Source organism: Lolium rigidum, unplaced genomic scaffold (assembly GCF_022539505.1).
Source record: "Lolium rigidum isolate FL_2022 unplaced genomic scaffold, APGP_CSIRO_Lrig_0.1 contig_68196_1, whole genome shotgun sequence".
NCBI classification, from domain to species: Eukaryota; Viridiplantae; Streptophyta; class Magnoliopsida; order Poales; family Poaceae; genus Lolium; species Lolium rigidum.
This window is the reverse complement of record NW_025901353.1, coordinates 1-12,420: the sequence shown is the minus strand read 5'-3', so window position 1 is coordinate 12,420 and position 12,420 is coordinate 1. Positions and strand designations below refer to the sequence as shown.

Below are 12,420 nucleotides of genomic sequence, written 5' to 3'. Positions count from 1 at the left end.
ACCATATATTAGGTCAGCAAGCCCGCCTCATTAAAACCTTGCCAGTCCCTTTTGGTACCCTGGTAAGGAAAAGAGTGCGTCTGAAAACTTGCCGCCTTTAAACCTCCACAATAGTTCCCATGTGTCAAAGACACTTTTTGCCAGTTACGGCCCTATTGAGGCCCATTTCTGCCTGCGGACACAATATTGGGCCCAACGGGCCAAAAAGTCGTGCTGCACAGAAGCACAAACCTAACAGGCGCCCAGGTCCACCGAGCCTAGCCCCACTCGCAAACCCCTCAACCCTCACCGCCGCGCGCCGGCCGCGCCGCCACAGCCGCCGCCGACGCCATGGGCAAGTTCCGCAAGCTCGGGCGCCACGCCGCGCACCGTGTGTCTATGCTCAGGTATGGATCTCTGCGCTCTCCGCTGGTTATGGATATATGTCGCGCCGGTGTGCTGCCCACTTACCGGATTCGTCTCCTTGTGCAGGACGATGGTGTCGCAGCTGGTGAAGCACGAGCGCATCGAGACCACCGTAGCGAAGGTACATCTGTCGATCCTTTCGTCGTGGGTGCTCGTCGGACCGGAATTGGTGTGTCTGCAGAGTAGTCGTCACTCGTAACAGTTGAATCCCCTTGTGGTGGTTGTTTTTTCAGGCGAAGGAGGTGCGACGCAAGGCGGATCAGATGGTGCAGCTCGGCAAAGATGTAAGCCCAACACCATTTCTCCAATGGGCAACGTTTTTTCACCTGAAAACATGTCATGCTTTGTAGCATCCATTAATCTGTGCAGCTGTCTGTCTGTAACAATGACTTAGCCATGTGCACGTTAGCTCCACTGTATTAGCGTTCAATCTGTTTGCAATTACAACTTATGCGTAGCTTAGGTTTCACTTTGAATTAGACTTTATAACTTAGGGTTGTGTTCAGCAGAATGAAATGTTGAAAAGTCCACTAATAATGCTCTTCTGGTTTCTGTATCATATACGTAGTAGTATCAGACAACACACCCATTCCCCTAGTTGCCCAACGGTTTCTCACTTGAGAACACATGATGCTTAGTAGCTTCGTCTCTGTAACAATGACATGGTGAAATCCACAGAGTTTTGAATTAGTCAAGCAGAAATAGATGCTTAATTGGCTCCGTTGCAGTTACTGCTTACAGTCAAGGCTCGATTAGAATTATACTCCCTCCGTTCCATCATTCTTGTCGTGATTGTACTTCGAATTCGTGGTGAGGTTTACATGCTCTTTTCAAGCGGAATGAAATGTTGAAAAGTCTTTCACCAGAGAACTCACCACTGAGAATGTTTTTCTAATTTTTTTAAATTATAATATCAGAACAATTTGTTTTTCAGCATAGCATCTACTGCCTAGTGCCTTCTATTTTTTTGTATGGTCAAAGATATCTTCTATACAGTGTGATTCCTCTTTATCATTTTTGCGTTGATGCTACATAAACTGCTGATGTTGATATATATACGTTTCTGCAAACTTATCTCCTTCCATAGTGACCTCAAGCCTATGTTATCTCACCAAGATCTTGCATTTACTTGGTTAACTCTTATCTTGAGGCTACAAATGCTGAAACTCGCGTCATCTTGTTTGCTGATCAGATTTTACATTGATTTAGTCAACTCTTACCTCTAGGCTAAGAACCTCATCTCAAATTGACAAACTATGTAGGGCACACTGGATGCGGCAAGACGTGCTTCTGCTTTTGTCCGGGGAGATGATGTTCTCCATAAGCTATTTACAGAGCTGGCCTACCGCTACAAGTATGTCTTATTAGCTAGCCATGGATCGGTTAAAAATAGTACTGTATAAACTTGCGATCCCACATCGTGTTTTTCTATCCCCTTTGTTTTACCATTGAACTTTGTGAATACTCCTGCATGATCATGGTATTAGTTTTGTCATGGAAAATCGAGTTTCTAATTGGTTGAGGGGGTATTTAGGCAGAGATATTTTGTAGGCGTCCTTGAAACTGTAGATGGCATGTTTGTAGAAATAGAATTAGTGAATTACATACATTTGTAAACATAGGACAATATTCAAGCTGTACCTATTGATTTCTTTCTTCATGTAGACATCGAGCTGGTGGATACACGAGATTGTTGCGAACTAGGATACGAATTGGAGATGCTGCACCGATGGCATACATTGAGTAAGTTTTTTTTTCATATTTCCTAACCTGGAAAAAAATACTATGTAGCTTTTCCACGGTGATCATAGTTAGTGTGAGTTACTCAGTTGTACTTTCTGCTTGACTTTGTTTGGTGTCGAAGAACTGGAGCGGAAATTTGCTCCCTGAAATTTCCAGAAAATGTGTCTGGCTGTCTTCAGATTTTTTTTCTAGATTTCTTGTTGATCAACAGGGCTTTTCATCCTGCTTTTGCCGATATTGTTCTGAGATGTTTCGTCTCCAGGTTTGTGGACAGAGAGAACGAACTCCGAGAGGCAAAACCTGCAACGCCACCACCACCTCAGCGAGCTCCACTTGATCCATGGGCTAAGTCTCGTGCTAGCCAACAATGGGCAGGACCTAAAATTACCTCGAGCCCGAAATCAGAAGGCTTATGAGAGCAGTGTCTCTACTGCGTTTTATTTCTCGTGAATGAGAATACGCATTTTGTCTGTACCAGTCACGAGGCTTGTCATGCTGGAAGATTTATGTCAGGGTATAAATTGTCAATAGAATAATTCAACTTAGTTGCTGATGTATGATCGATTGGGGCTGCTGTGTTATCCACACAAGTATGCTATGGGGCAAGAAATGCCAGTGATGTAGTATTGGTTTTCCTATTGCTGATGTACAATGAAATTTTCAATGAATCGCCTGACAAGTACGAGCCTCGGTCGCTTGCCATTCACGGCCTACATAAAAATTCCTCGGTTGATTGCTTGGTACTGTTGTGCTTTGTTTAGTGCAATGTGTTTATCCCCTGACGTAAAGCTGAAAAATTGCTACTCCGAAATTCAGAATTAACGGACAAACATCATGAGAGTAACAATATATTTATCGTTTAAATAGATCGTTACTCTACTGAGAAATCTATATTCAAAATTATTATATACTAGGAATTCTTTGGTCGAGGTGAGGGGTCCATACTCAAATTTCAGGCTCCGGACTGAACCTTTTCCTCTCACTAGATGAAACTGGCCAAGAAGCTCCGTATTCTCATCTCATCAGCATGCCCGTCCAAATCTCCAGACAACAAACCTAAACACCACGAAGCTGCCCAAATCTTTGCTGCGCGCTACAAGAAGCCCAAAAATTGCAGGCCGAACTCCTCAAATCTTTGCTGCCCGCTATAATCAGGCCAGAAACCGCATGCCAAACTCCTCAGATCGGGCGCATCCAGCGGGTGGTCATGTGCAGCAGCGCCGCCCTGCAAACCGCCCATAAAGTGCTCGACCGAATGCCGTACCGGGACGTCGTCGCGGCCACGGCCGCCATCGGCGCGCTCGGCCGCCGCGGGCGGCACCGCGACGCCGTGGCCCTCTTCTCGCAGGTGCTCGCGGATGGCGTCCCGCCTAACAACTTCACCTTCGGCACCATCCTCCGCTCGGCCACCGCGCTGCGTGACCTGCGCGTCGGCGCGCAGCTCCACGCCTGCGTCGCCAAGTTCGGCCTCTGCTCCAACGTCTTCGTGGGCAGCGCTCTCGTCGACCACTACGCCAAGATGGGCGCCATGGGGGAAGCCCAGGGCGCGCTCGGGGACACCCATGAGCCCAACGTCGTCTCCTACACCGGTCTCATCAACGGGTTCCTGAAGAACGGGATGTTCGAGGACGCTCTCGGGTTGTTCCGGTGCATGCCGGAGAGGAATGCGGTTTCCTGGAACGCGATGATCGGCGGGTGCAGCCAGGCAGGTCTCAACGAGGAGGCAGTCAGGCTGTTCCTGGAAATGTGTCGGCAAGGCGTCAGGCCGACCGGGAGCACGTTTCCCTGCGTGCTCACTTCTGTTGCCAATGCTGGTGCACTTGGCATCGGTAGAAGCGTCCATGCATCGGCTATCAAGCACTTTGGCACGCTTGACCTTTACATCGGCAATTCACTCGTCAGCTTCTATGCCAGGTGCGCTAGCTTGGAGGATAGTGTGCTGGTCTTCAGAAAGATGGAGCAAAAGAACGTGGTCTCCTGGAACGCTTTGATCTGCGGGTATGCGCGGAATGGGAGGGGGGAGGAAGCTTTGGGTGCCTACGAAAAGATGAGAGCTATGGGCATGAAGGCAGATAATGTAACGTTGCTCGGTTTGCTGTTTGCTTGCAACCATGCTGGTCTGGTTGACGAGGGTTACTCGTTGTTCAAGACTGCACAGGTGGAGCAACCGGACATATTGAAAGCTGACCATTATGCTTGTGTTGTTGATCTACTCTCTCGGGCTAAACGATTTGATGACGCCAAGAGGTTTCTTGAGGACCTTCCTTTTGAGCCAGGCGTCGGGTTCTGGAAGGCAATGATAGGAGGGTGCCAGATTCATTGGAACAAGGACCTGGCCGAGAGCGTCGCGGAGCGTATTCAAGCACTTGATCCAAAGGACACTTCTTCATACATCCTTCTTTCTAATGTTTATTCTGCAGCTGGAAGCTGGCAGAGTGTGTCAATGGTCAGGAGGCAGATTAAGGAGATGGGGCTGAAGAGGATCACTGGCTGCAGCTGGATTGAGCTCCAGGACAAGGCCCATGTCTTCTTTAATGGAGACCATAGACATCCTCGGAGTGATGAAATTTACATGATGCTTGAACTTTGCCTGAATACCAATGAAGATGACGAACATTGCCTTGTATGACTGGAAAACTGTCCAAAGAACAGCTGATGGAACATTTTCCTATCTTTGATTACTGATGCAGTGCTTAGAAGGCACTTAGTCTTGTTCATCTATTCTTTTTTCACACGGCTCCCGAAAAAGAGACCGAGCTCCACTATCATTAACTGATAACGGAACAACAGCAAAAGTTCAGAAAGCATCCATGTGCGTGAATCCAGCTGCAGCATTACACCTCTGTTGTTGATCTCCTCTCTCGGGCTAAAAGATTCGACAACACCAAGAGGTTTTTTGAGGACCTTCCATTTGAACCAGGCATCGGGTTCTAGAAGTCCATGATAGGAGGGTGCCAGATTCACTGGAACAAGACCTGACTGAGAGCGTCACAGTGTGTATTCACGTACTTGATTCGAAGGACACTTCTTCATACATCCTTCTTTCTAATGTTTGTTCTTCAGCTGGAAGCTGGCAGAGTGTGTATGTGATTTGGACGTAAGGAGATGGGGCTAAAGAGGATCACTGGCTGCAGCTGGATTGAGGTCCAGGACAGGGCCCATGTCTTCTTCAACGGAGACTCTAGACATCCTCAGAGTGATGAAATTTACATTTTTTTTGATGATTGCCTGAATAACGATGAAGATGAACATTGCCTTGTCCAAAACACTTGACCTGGGAGAACAGCACTCGCCGGTAACCATTTTCTGTCTTTGGTTACTGATGCAGTGCTTAGAAGACAGAAAAACCAACTGGGAGTGGTCAATTAATCAGTCGTCTTCGTATGTTCCATCAAATTAAATGATATGGAGGATGCGCTTGTAGTGTACCGGCAGTTGGGCCTTGTATCAAATAAACTTCACAGAACCTGAAGATCAGAACAAAGATGGCCAGATTGGGTTATGTTCCTAGCAGAGGATAATGTTGCCCTCTTCGACGAATTGCAACTGAAAGCTTTAGTGTTGTTGATTCCGTTTATTTCTGCTCTCTTTACATTCCTAACATTCTTAAGTAACTGTTGGACTGTAGGATTAGAAATTTTGTGAGCAAACTGTAATGAGCCAATGTGGATAAGGAAATCTTTTGCAGAGTAACACATTAAGCTTGAAGAGATGCACGGATCAAATATCTTTCATATTGCTTTGATAGTACAAAGAGTTTTTTCCTACTTTTATGTCATGTCTTCATTCTAGGATTGTTTCCAGTGCATAAAAAAAAGACACTGTCTGATTTTAAATTAGACATACGTAATTCAGAACATTTTCACTAACTGACAACGCTAGACATTCAGCTATGTTTTATATTCTGTACAGAATCAGTACGATAAGGCTGCCTTATGAATTCTCAGAACAAGTCAACAGTGTTAAAACTCGCAATCAAATGTTGCCCCTGAAAACAAAATTCAGTTTCAAGTTGCCAAATCTGGAGAAATAAACACTTCCCATTAGCATAACGCATCCTTTGTAACTCCCGATTTCAGTTGGCAACTGATCATCTCATTAAAATAATTTTAAATGTAGAGATAGAACTTTGCATCTCTTCAGAACTTTCAGAACAAGAAAAGTTGGTCGAGCAGATGGTTGAGGTCAATTTCTCAAAAAAAAAAACATATTCAGAACTGAAGCAGAACCCATCTGAAACTTCCACAAGATGATTCAATGATTCAAATAATCCGACTCAGTTCACTGTTCCACAGGGAGATCTAAATCCCTATGATATAGTTTGACAGAGGAACAAGCCAGACCAAACTAAAGGACTCGACAGGAGGCAATCTAAGACAAACTGAGAATAGTCACTCAGTCAGTCGTGTTCATCTGTTTCATCAAATTAAATGCTGCACTTGCAGTGTATCAGGAGTTGAGCCTCATGTCAAATTAACTGCAGAGAACCTGGAGATCAGAACAACGATGGCCAGGTTATGTCATCTTCCTAGCAGAGGATGGTGTTGCATTATTGGAAGACATGCATCAAAGCTTCCATGGTGCTGGTTGGTTTCATTTCTCCTTGTTTTATAATATATTCTTGACAATTAAAGAACTGTTGGACTATAGTTAGAATTTGGTGAGCAAACTGCGATATGTCAATGTGGACAAGAATAGATTGCCATACTTATTGCTGAGAAGCACATTAACCTACTGGAGATGGAGATACACAGATCAAACTAGCATGCATATATGGCTTCGATACTGCAAAGAATTTATCCTATGTATTCATCTAGAGTTTCTAATTTCAAAGTAAAAGTATACATAGCTCAAATATTTCACTAACTGAGAACGCCTACACATTCAGTACTTGATTCGATTTTGTACAGAACCAGTAGGAAACGGCTGGTTTTGAATCCTTAGAAATAAACAATGTTGTTAAAAGCTTGCGATCAAATGTTGCCTCAGAAAACAAAATTCAGTATCATTGTATCAAGTTACCAAACCTGGAGAAATAAACACTTTCCATTAGCATAGTGCATCCTCTGTAATCTCCCAAGCTCAGTTGGCAACTAATCATAGAATTAAGATAAAGCTAGTATCTAAATGAAGAGATAGAACTGTGCATCTCATCAGAACTTACAGAACAAGAACAGGTGTTGGAGGAGCTGGCTGAGGTCAATTACTCGAACGATAAACTTATTCAAAACTGAAGCAGAACACAGTTGAAACTTGCACAGACAATTCATTGGTTCAGCAAACAGGACTCACCAGACACATTGCTGAGTAGCACTAACTTACTGATGGGGATACACAGATCAAATATGCTGCACATATTGGCATCTAGGACACATTTCAGTGAGGAAAAAAAAAGACCCTCTGATTTCTAAGTAAACATACCTAGTTCAAAATATTTCAATACTTGAGAACGCCTAGACATTCAGCACCGGATTAGATTTTGTACAGAATTCAGTATAATAGTGATGCCCTATTGAATTCTCACTAACTAGTCAATTCTGTCCCTGAAAACAAAATTCAGAATCAAGTTGCCAAAGCTGGACAACTAAACACTTTACATCAACATAACGCACCCTCTGCAACTAATCATCATCACGTTGAAATAATTCTAAATGTAGAGATGGAACTGCACATCTCTTCAGAACTCGCAGAATAGAGAAGCTGTTCAAGCAACCGGTTCAGGTAAATTACTCGAAACTGTAAACATATTCAAAACTGAAGCAGAGCACATCTGAAACTTCCACAGGTCGATTCATTGATTCAGCAAACCGGACTCATTTTACACTGTTCCATAGGGAGATCTAACCCAACTATGGTATGATTTTGACAGAGGAAACAAACAACCCAAACCAACAAGACTCTGACGGCAAGTAAAACCTAAGACGAGGTGAACTTGGTGACGGCCTTGGTGCCCTCGGACACGGCGTGCTTGGCGAGCTCGCCGGGGAGTACAAGGCGGACGGCGGTCTGGATCTCCCGGGAGGTGATGGTGGGCTTCTTGTTGTAGCGGGCCAGCTTGGCGGACTCGCCGGCCAGCTTCTCGAAAATGTCGTTGATGAAGGAGTTCATGATGGACATGGCCTTGGAGGAGATGCCGATGTCCGGGTGCACCTGCTTGAGCACCTTGAAGATGTAGATCTTGTAGGTCTCGACGGACTTCTTGGCCTTCTTCTTCTTCTTGTCGGCGCCGCCCTCGCCCTTGGCGCCGGGCACGCGCTTCTCCGCCTTGGGCTTGGACTTCTCCGCCTCCACCGGCTTCTTCTCCGCCGCCGGCTTCTTCTCGGCCTTGGGCGCCATCGCTGGTTCGGGAGGGTGCAGGGAGCGGCGAGATGGAGTTGGTTGCCGGAGGTTGGGGGCGCCGGGAGGTTGTGTTGGGTTTGAGTTGTGGGATTGTGGGCTGGGGAGGTGGGAATATATAGGAGGGCGAGGAGGGGCGTGATTGGTGCAGCGGGTTGGGGTCCGGATCGGTGAGTTGGCGTGGGGCGGGGCCGTTGGATTCGTGGGACGGACGGATTTGGACGTGATGAGGTGGTGGATCCGTGTGGGGATGCGCGCTCTGGTGGTCCCGCGGTGGGTTCAGGCGGCGAGCGGAAATTTTGGTCTCGAGATGCGCGCGGGAATATGTGTTTTGGGTGATTCCGTTTGGGTTTTGTGCGGATTTTCGCGGGGCTTTTGGCGCCCAGAGAGGCGCGTCAACCATAAGCTGGGTTGGGCACTGCCACTAGAAAAAATCGGATGTTCCACCAGACCACCACTATGATGAACGACGAGATGGAGAAAAAAAAAAGAAAACTAGAATGTACGACCATCCAAACTGAAATACGAGGCGTTTCGGTATCGTGGAATTTAAATAAAAACGCACAGAGGCAAAAGCTAAGAAGAAATTGTCCACCTAAATACAGTTGGGCATGGACAGCCCGGCCCGGCCCGAAAATCCCGGGCCGGGTCAGGTCGGGCTTGCATGTCGGGCCGGGTTCAGGCTTGAATAAGAGTTTTTCAATGAAGGACCTTGGCGAAGCAATATACATTTTAGGCATCAAAATTTATAGAGATAGATCTAGACGCTTAATAGGGCTTTCAAAAAAGTACATACCTAGACAAAGTTCTAAAGAAGTTTAGAATGGATGAAAGCAAGAAAGGGTTCTTGCCCATGTTGTCACGTAAGATATTGAGTAAAAATCAAAGTCCGGCTATGCCAGAAGAAAGAGAAAGGATGAACAAAATTGCTTATGCATCGGCCATAGGCTCTATCATGTTTGCCATGCTGTGTACGAGATCGGATATCGCACATGCTGTTAGTTTGACCAGCAGATATCAAAATGATCTTGGATTGTACATTGGACATCGGTCAAGAGTATCCTGAAGTACTTGAAAAGGACTAAGGATATGTTTCTTTGTTATGGAGGTGACCAAGAGCTCGCGGTAAACAGTTACATCGATGCTAGTTAGAACACTGATCCAGATGACTCTAAGTCTCAATCTGGGTACATGTTTATTTTGAATGGTGCAACAGTGAGCTAGATGAGTGCCAAGCAAAGCATGGTGGCGAAATCTTCAACTGAATCTGAATACATAGCTGCTTTAGCTTCATTAGAAGCAATTAATATGGATGAAGAGGTTCATTAATGAGCTTGGTGTGGTTCTAGTGCGTTGGACCAGATGACCATCTACTATTATAACATGGGTGTCATAGCCAATGCACAAGAGCCAAGGTCACACAAGAAGCTGAAGCATATTGATAAGGGGTGGCCCGATCTTCTCAGTAAGCAACGGTGGTGATGATGATCACGGGGTGATAGCAGCGGAGGAACACGACGATGAAGTGGATGATAACTTGTATGATGCAACGAGATCTCTCGATTGGTCCCTGTCGCCAATGCAACAGCTCTCAACCCTGCAAGATATTCGCAACTCCACACACTTGCGCACGTAGCCGCCGACCACGAAGCGGTAAGTTGCAACCTTCTAATTCCCAATGGAACAGCAGATCACACAAGACTTTCAGATCTACACAATATCAAGCAATATGGTGTAGGGTTTCAATAGTTTTGCTAAAGCAAACAACTAAGAACTATGGTTTATCTTAAACGTGGTCTAAAGCAGCTAGGGGGCGTCCTGGGCACTTATATAGGCGTCCGGGACGACTTCTGGTCGAAAAGATACAAGAATAACCGACCCAGAATAGATCTGGTCGAGACAGACTCGGACACGGCCGGTCTGGAGGCCGGTCAACCAGGCCTGGGACCGGGCTGGCCGGTTCAAACCGGGCCAGGGACCGGGTTCCAATCGGGCTCGGAAATTGTGGCGCAGTAACATCCCCGGTTGGCATCAGCGTGGCGCCCGGTTGGCATCAGGGTGGATCCGGCCTGCCGCCCGGTCGGACCGGGCCAGGGACCAGGCGCGTCGGCGTGGCGGCCGGTCTAACCGGGTGCTGGGCCGGCCTGGACTTCGTCTTCTCCTCTCGCGCATGCCTCCCGCTCCTCCCTCGCGCGTCCATGAGATTTCTTCATGTCCAGCTCCTTGTCCAGCTCCACGTCCATCTTCACGTCCAGTTGCTCTTCTCCTCCTCGTGCGATGCTTGTCTCCTCTTCATACATGATGATACATAAGTAATGGGACTTAGGTAGTACAAAGTTCTGATCAATCAAAGTATCGTTTAGGAACAAGTTCACCTGGTGTTTAAGTAGCTTCGCACGAGCCCTTGTAATAGGTCCAATCCGAACTTCATTGGACTTGAGCTTCACAGCAGGTTCATCTTCAGTTGGTAATGACGGAGGAGGTAGTGAGGTAGGGATGTCCTCATCATCTCCCCCCCCCCTTCAAAAGGCGTCGACCTCGACGCTCCAAGGTCTTCTCCTTCATCAGGTGTCAAATCAGCAACATTGAAAGAATTACTGACATCAAACTCATCAAGTGGAAGATCTATCGAGTATGCATTATCATTGATCTTGGCAAGCACTTTGTAAGGACCAGCACCACGAGGAAGCAACTTGGACTTCCATAGCTTCGGGAACCTATCCTTGCGAAAATGTACCCAGACCATATCACCAGGCTTGAACAACATCTCCTTGCGCTTCTTGTTCATCCTTGCAGCATTGCTCTTGCCTTTCTTCTCTATCAACTCTTTAGTCTTCACATGGATCTTTCGCACAAAATCTGCCCTCTTGGATGCCTCCATATTAACTCTCTCATGTATGGGCAAAGGCAACAAGTCAAGTGGAGTAATGGGTTTGAAACCATACACCACCTCAAAAGGACACAGCTCTGTGGTAGAATGTACCGCCATGTTGTAAGCAAACTCCACATGCGGCAAACAATCTTCCCACTCCTTCAGGTTCTTCTTGATCATGGATCTCAATAGTTGTGACAATGTTCTATTCACCACTTCAGCTTGTCCATCAGTTTGGGGATGACAAGTAGTACTGAAAAGTAGCTTTGTCCCCAGCTTTCTCCACAGCGTCTTCCAGAAGTAGCTCATAAACTTCACGTCACGATCAGAAACAATAGTCTTCGGGACTCCATGTAGTCGTACAACCTCCCTGAAAAACAGGTTAGCAATATGCGACGCATCGTCGCTTTTGTGGCGAGCAATAAAGTGTGACATCTTAGAAAATCTGTCCACTACCACAAATATAGAATCATGGCCTCTCTTAGTACGCGGCAAACCCAACACAAAATCCATACTAATATCCTCCCAAGGTGTAGTAGGTGCCGGTAAAGGAGTATACAAACTGTGAGGCTTTAGCTTGGACTTGGACTTGTTGCAAGTAATGCACCACTTCACATACCTGTCCACATCCCGCCTCATCTTTGGCCAATAAAAGTGGTCAGCTAGCATGAGTAGCGTCTTCTCACGCCCAAAGTGACCCATCAAACCTCCAGCATGTGATTCCTGCAATAAGAGCAAACGCACAGACGATTCTGGAACACATAGTTTGTTAGCTCTAAACAAGAACCAATCATGTATGTGATATTTTGCTCATGCTTTACCAATAGCACACAAGCGATATGGTTCAGCAAAATCATGATCAGTAGCCTACAATAACATAGTACTTCTAATCCAGAAATTTTAACATCAAGTTGAGTTAATAGCATATTCTTCCTAGATAGAGCATCAGCAACAATATTATCTTTTTCCTTCTTGTGCTTAATAATGTATGGAAAAGACTCAATGAACTTGTTGTGGGTATACTTTATGGGTATATCAACGGCATGGCCTAGATCCGGCAAGCC

The 12,420-nt window shown here is 46.0% G+C and overlaps 3 protein-coding genes across 3 annotated transcripts; 2 read left to right on the top strand and 1 right to left on the bottom strand.

The window, feature by feature from the left end:
* Positions 1-296: 296 nt before the first annotated feature.
* On the top strand, positions 297-2,784 carry LOC124682118 (50S ribosomal protein L17-like). The gene is made up of 6 exons (XM_047216874.1): positions 297-386; positions 472-526; positions 639-689; positions 1,668-1,759; positions 2,071-2,148; positions 2,411-2,784. The coding sequence occupies exons 1-6, from the start codon at positions 331-333 to the stop codon at positions 2,562-2,564; spliced, it is 486 nt and encodes a 161-aa protein (XP_047072830.1). The 5' UTR covers positions 297-330; the 3' UTR covers positions 2,565-2,784.
* Positions 2,785-3,379: 595 nt separating this feature from the next.
* LOC124682119 (pentatricopeptide repeat-containing protein At5g42450, mitochondrial) lies at positions 3,380-4,851 on the top strand. Its single transcript, XM_047216875.1, has one exon. It carries the CDS (start codon positions 3,404-3,406, stop codon positions 4,775-4,777), a length of 1,374 nt encoding a protein of 457 aa, XP_047072831.1. The 5' UTR covers positions 3,380-3,403; the 3' UTR covers positions 4,778-4,851.
* A 3,117-nt stretch (positions 4,852-7,968) lies between these two features.
* Positions 7,969-8,484, bottom strand: LOC124682116 (histone H2B.5). Its single transcript, XM_047216872.1, has one exon. It carries the CDS (start codon positions 8,482-8,484, stop codon positions 8,065-8,067), a length of 420 nt encoding a protein of 139 aa, XP_047072828.1. The 3' UTR covers positions 7,969-8,064.
* Between the last annotated feature and the right edge of the window lie 3,936 nt (positions 8,485-12,420).

Excerpts from the sequence above, each read along its gene's own strand:
- LOC124682116 (XM_047216872.1), bottom strand. The coding sequence starts at position 8,484 with ATGGCGCCCAAGGCCGAGAAGAAGCCGGCGGCGGAGAAGAAGCCGGTG.
- LOC124682118 (XM_047216874.1), top strand. The coding sequence starts at position 331 with ATGGGCAAGTTCCGCAAGCTCGGGCGCCACGCCGCGCACCGTGTGTCT. Across the intron at positions 387-471 it reads CACCGTGTGTCTATGCTCAG|GACGATGGTGTCGCAGCTGG; the intron begins GTATGGATCTCT and ends CTCCTTGTGCAG. Across the intron at positions 2,149-2,410 it reads GCACCGATGGCATACATTGA|GTTTGTGGACAGAGAGAACG; the intron begins GTAAGTTTTTTT and ends TTTCGTCTCCAG.
- LOC124682119 (XM_047216875.1), top strand. The coding sequence starts at position 3,404 with ATGCCGTACCGGGACGTCGTCGCGGCCACGGCCGCCATCGGCGCGCTC.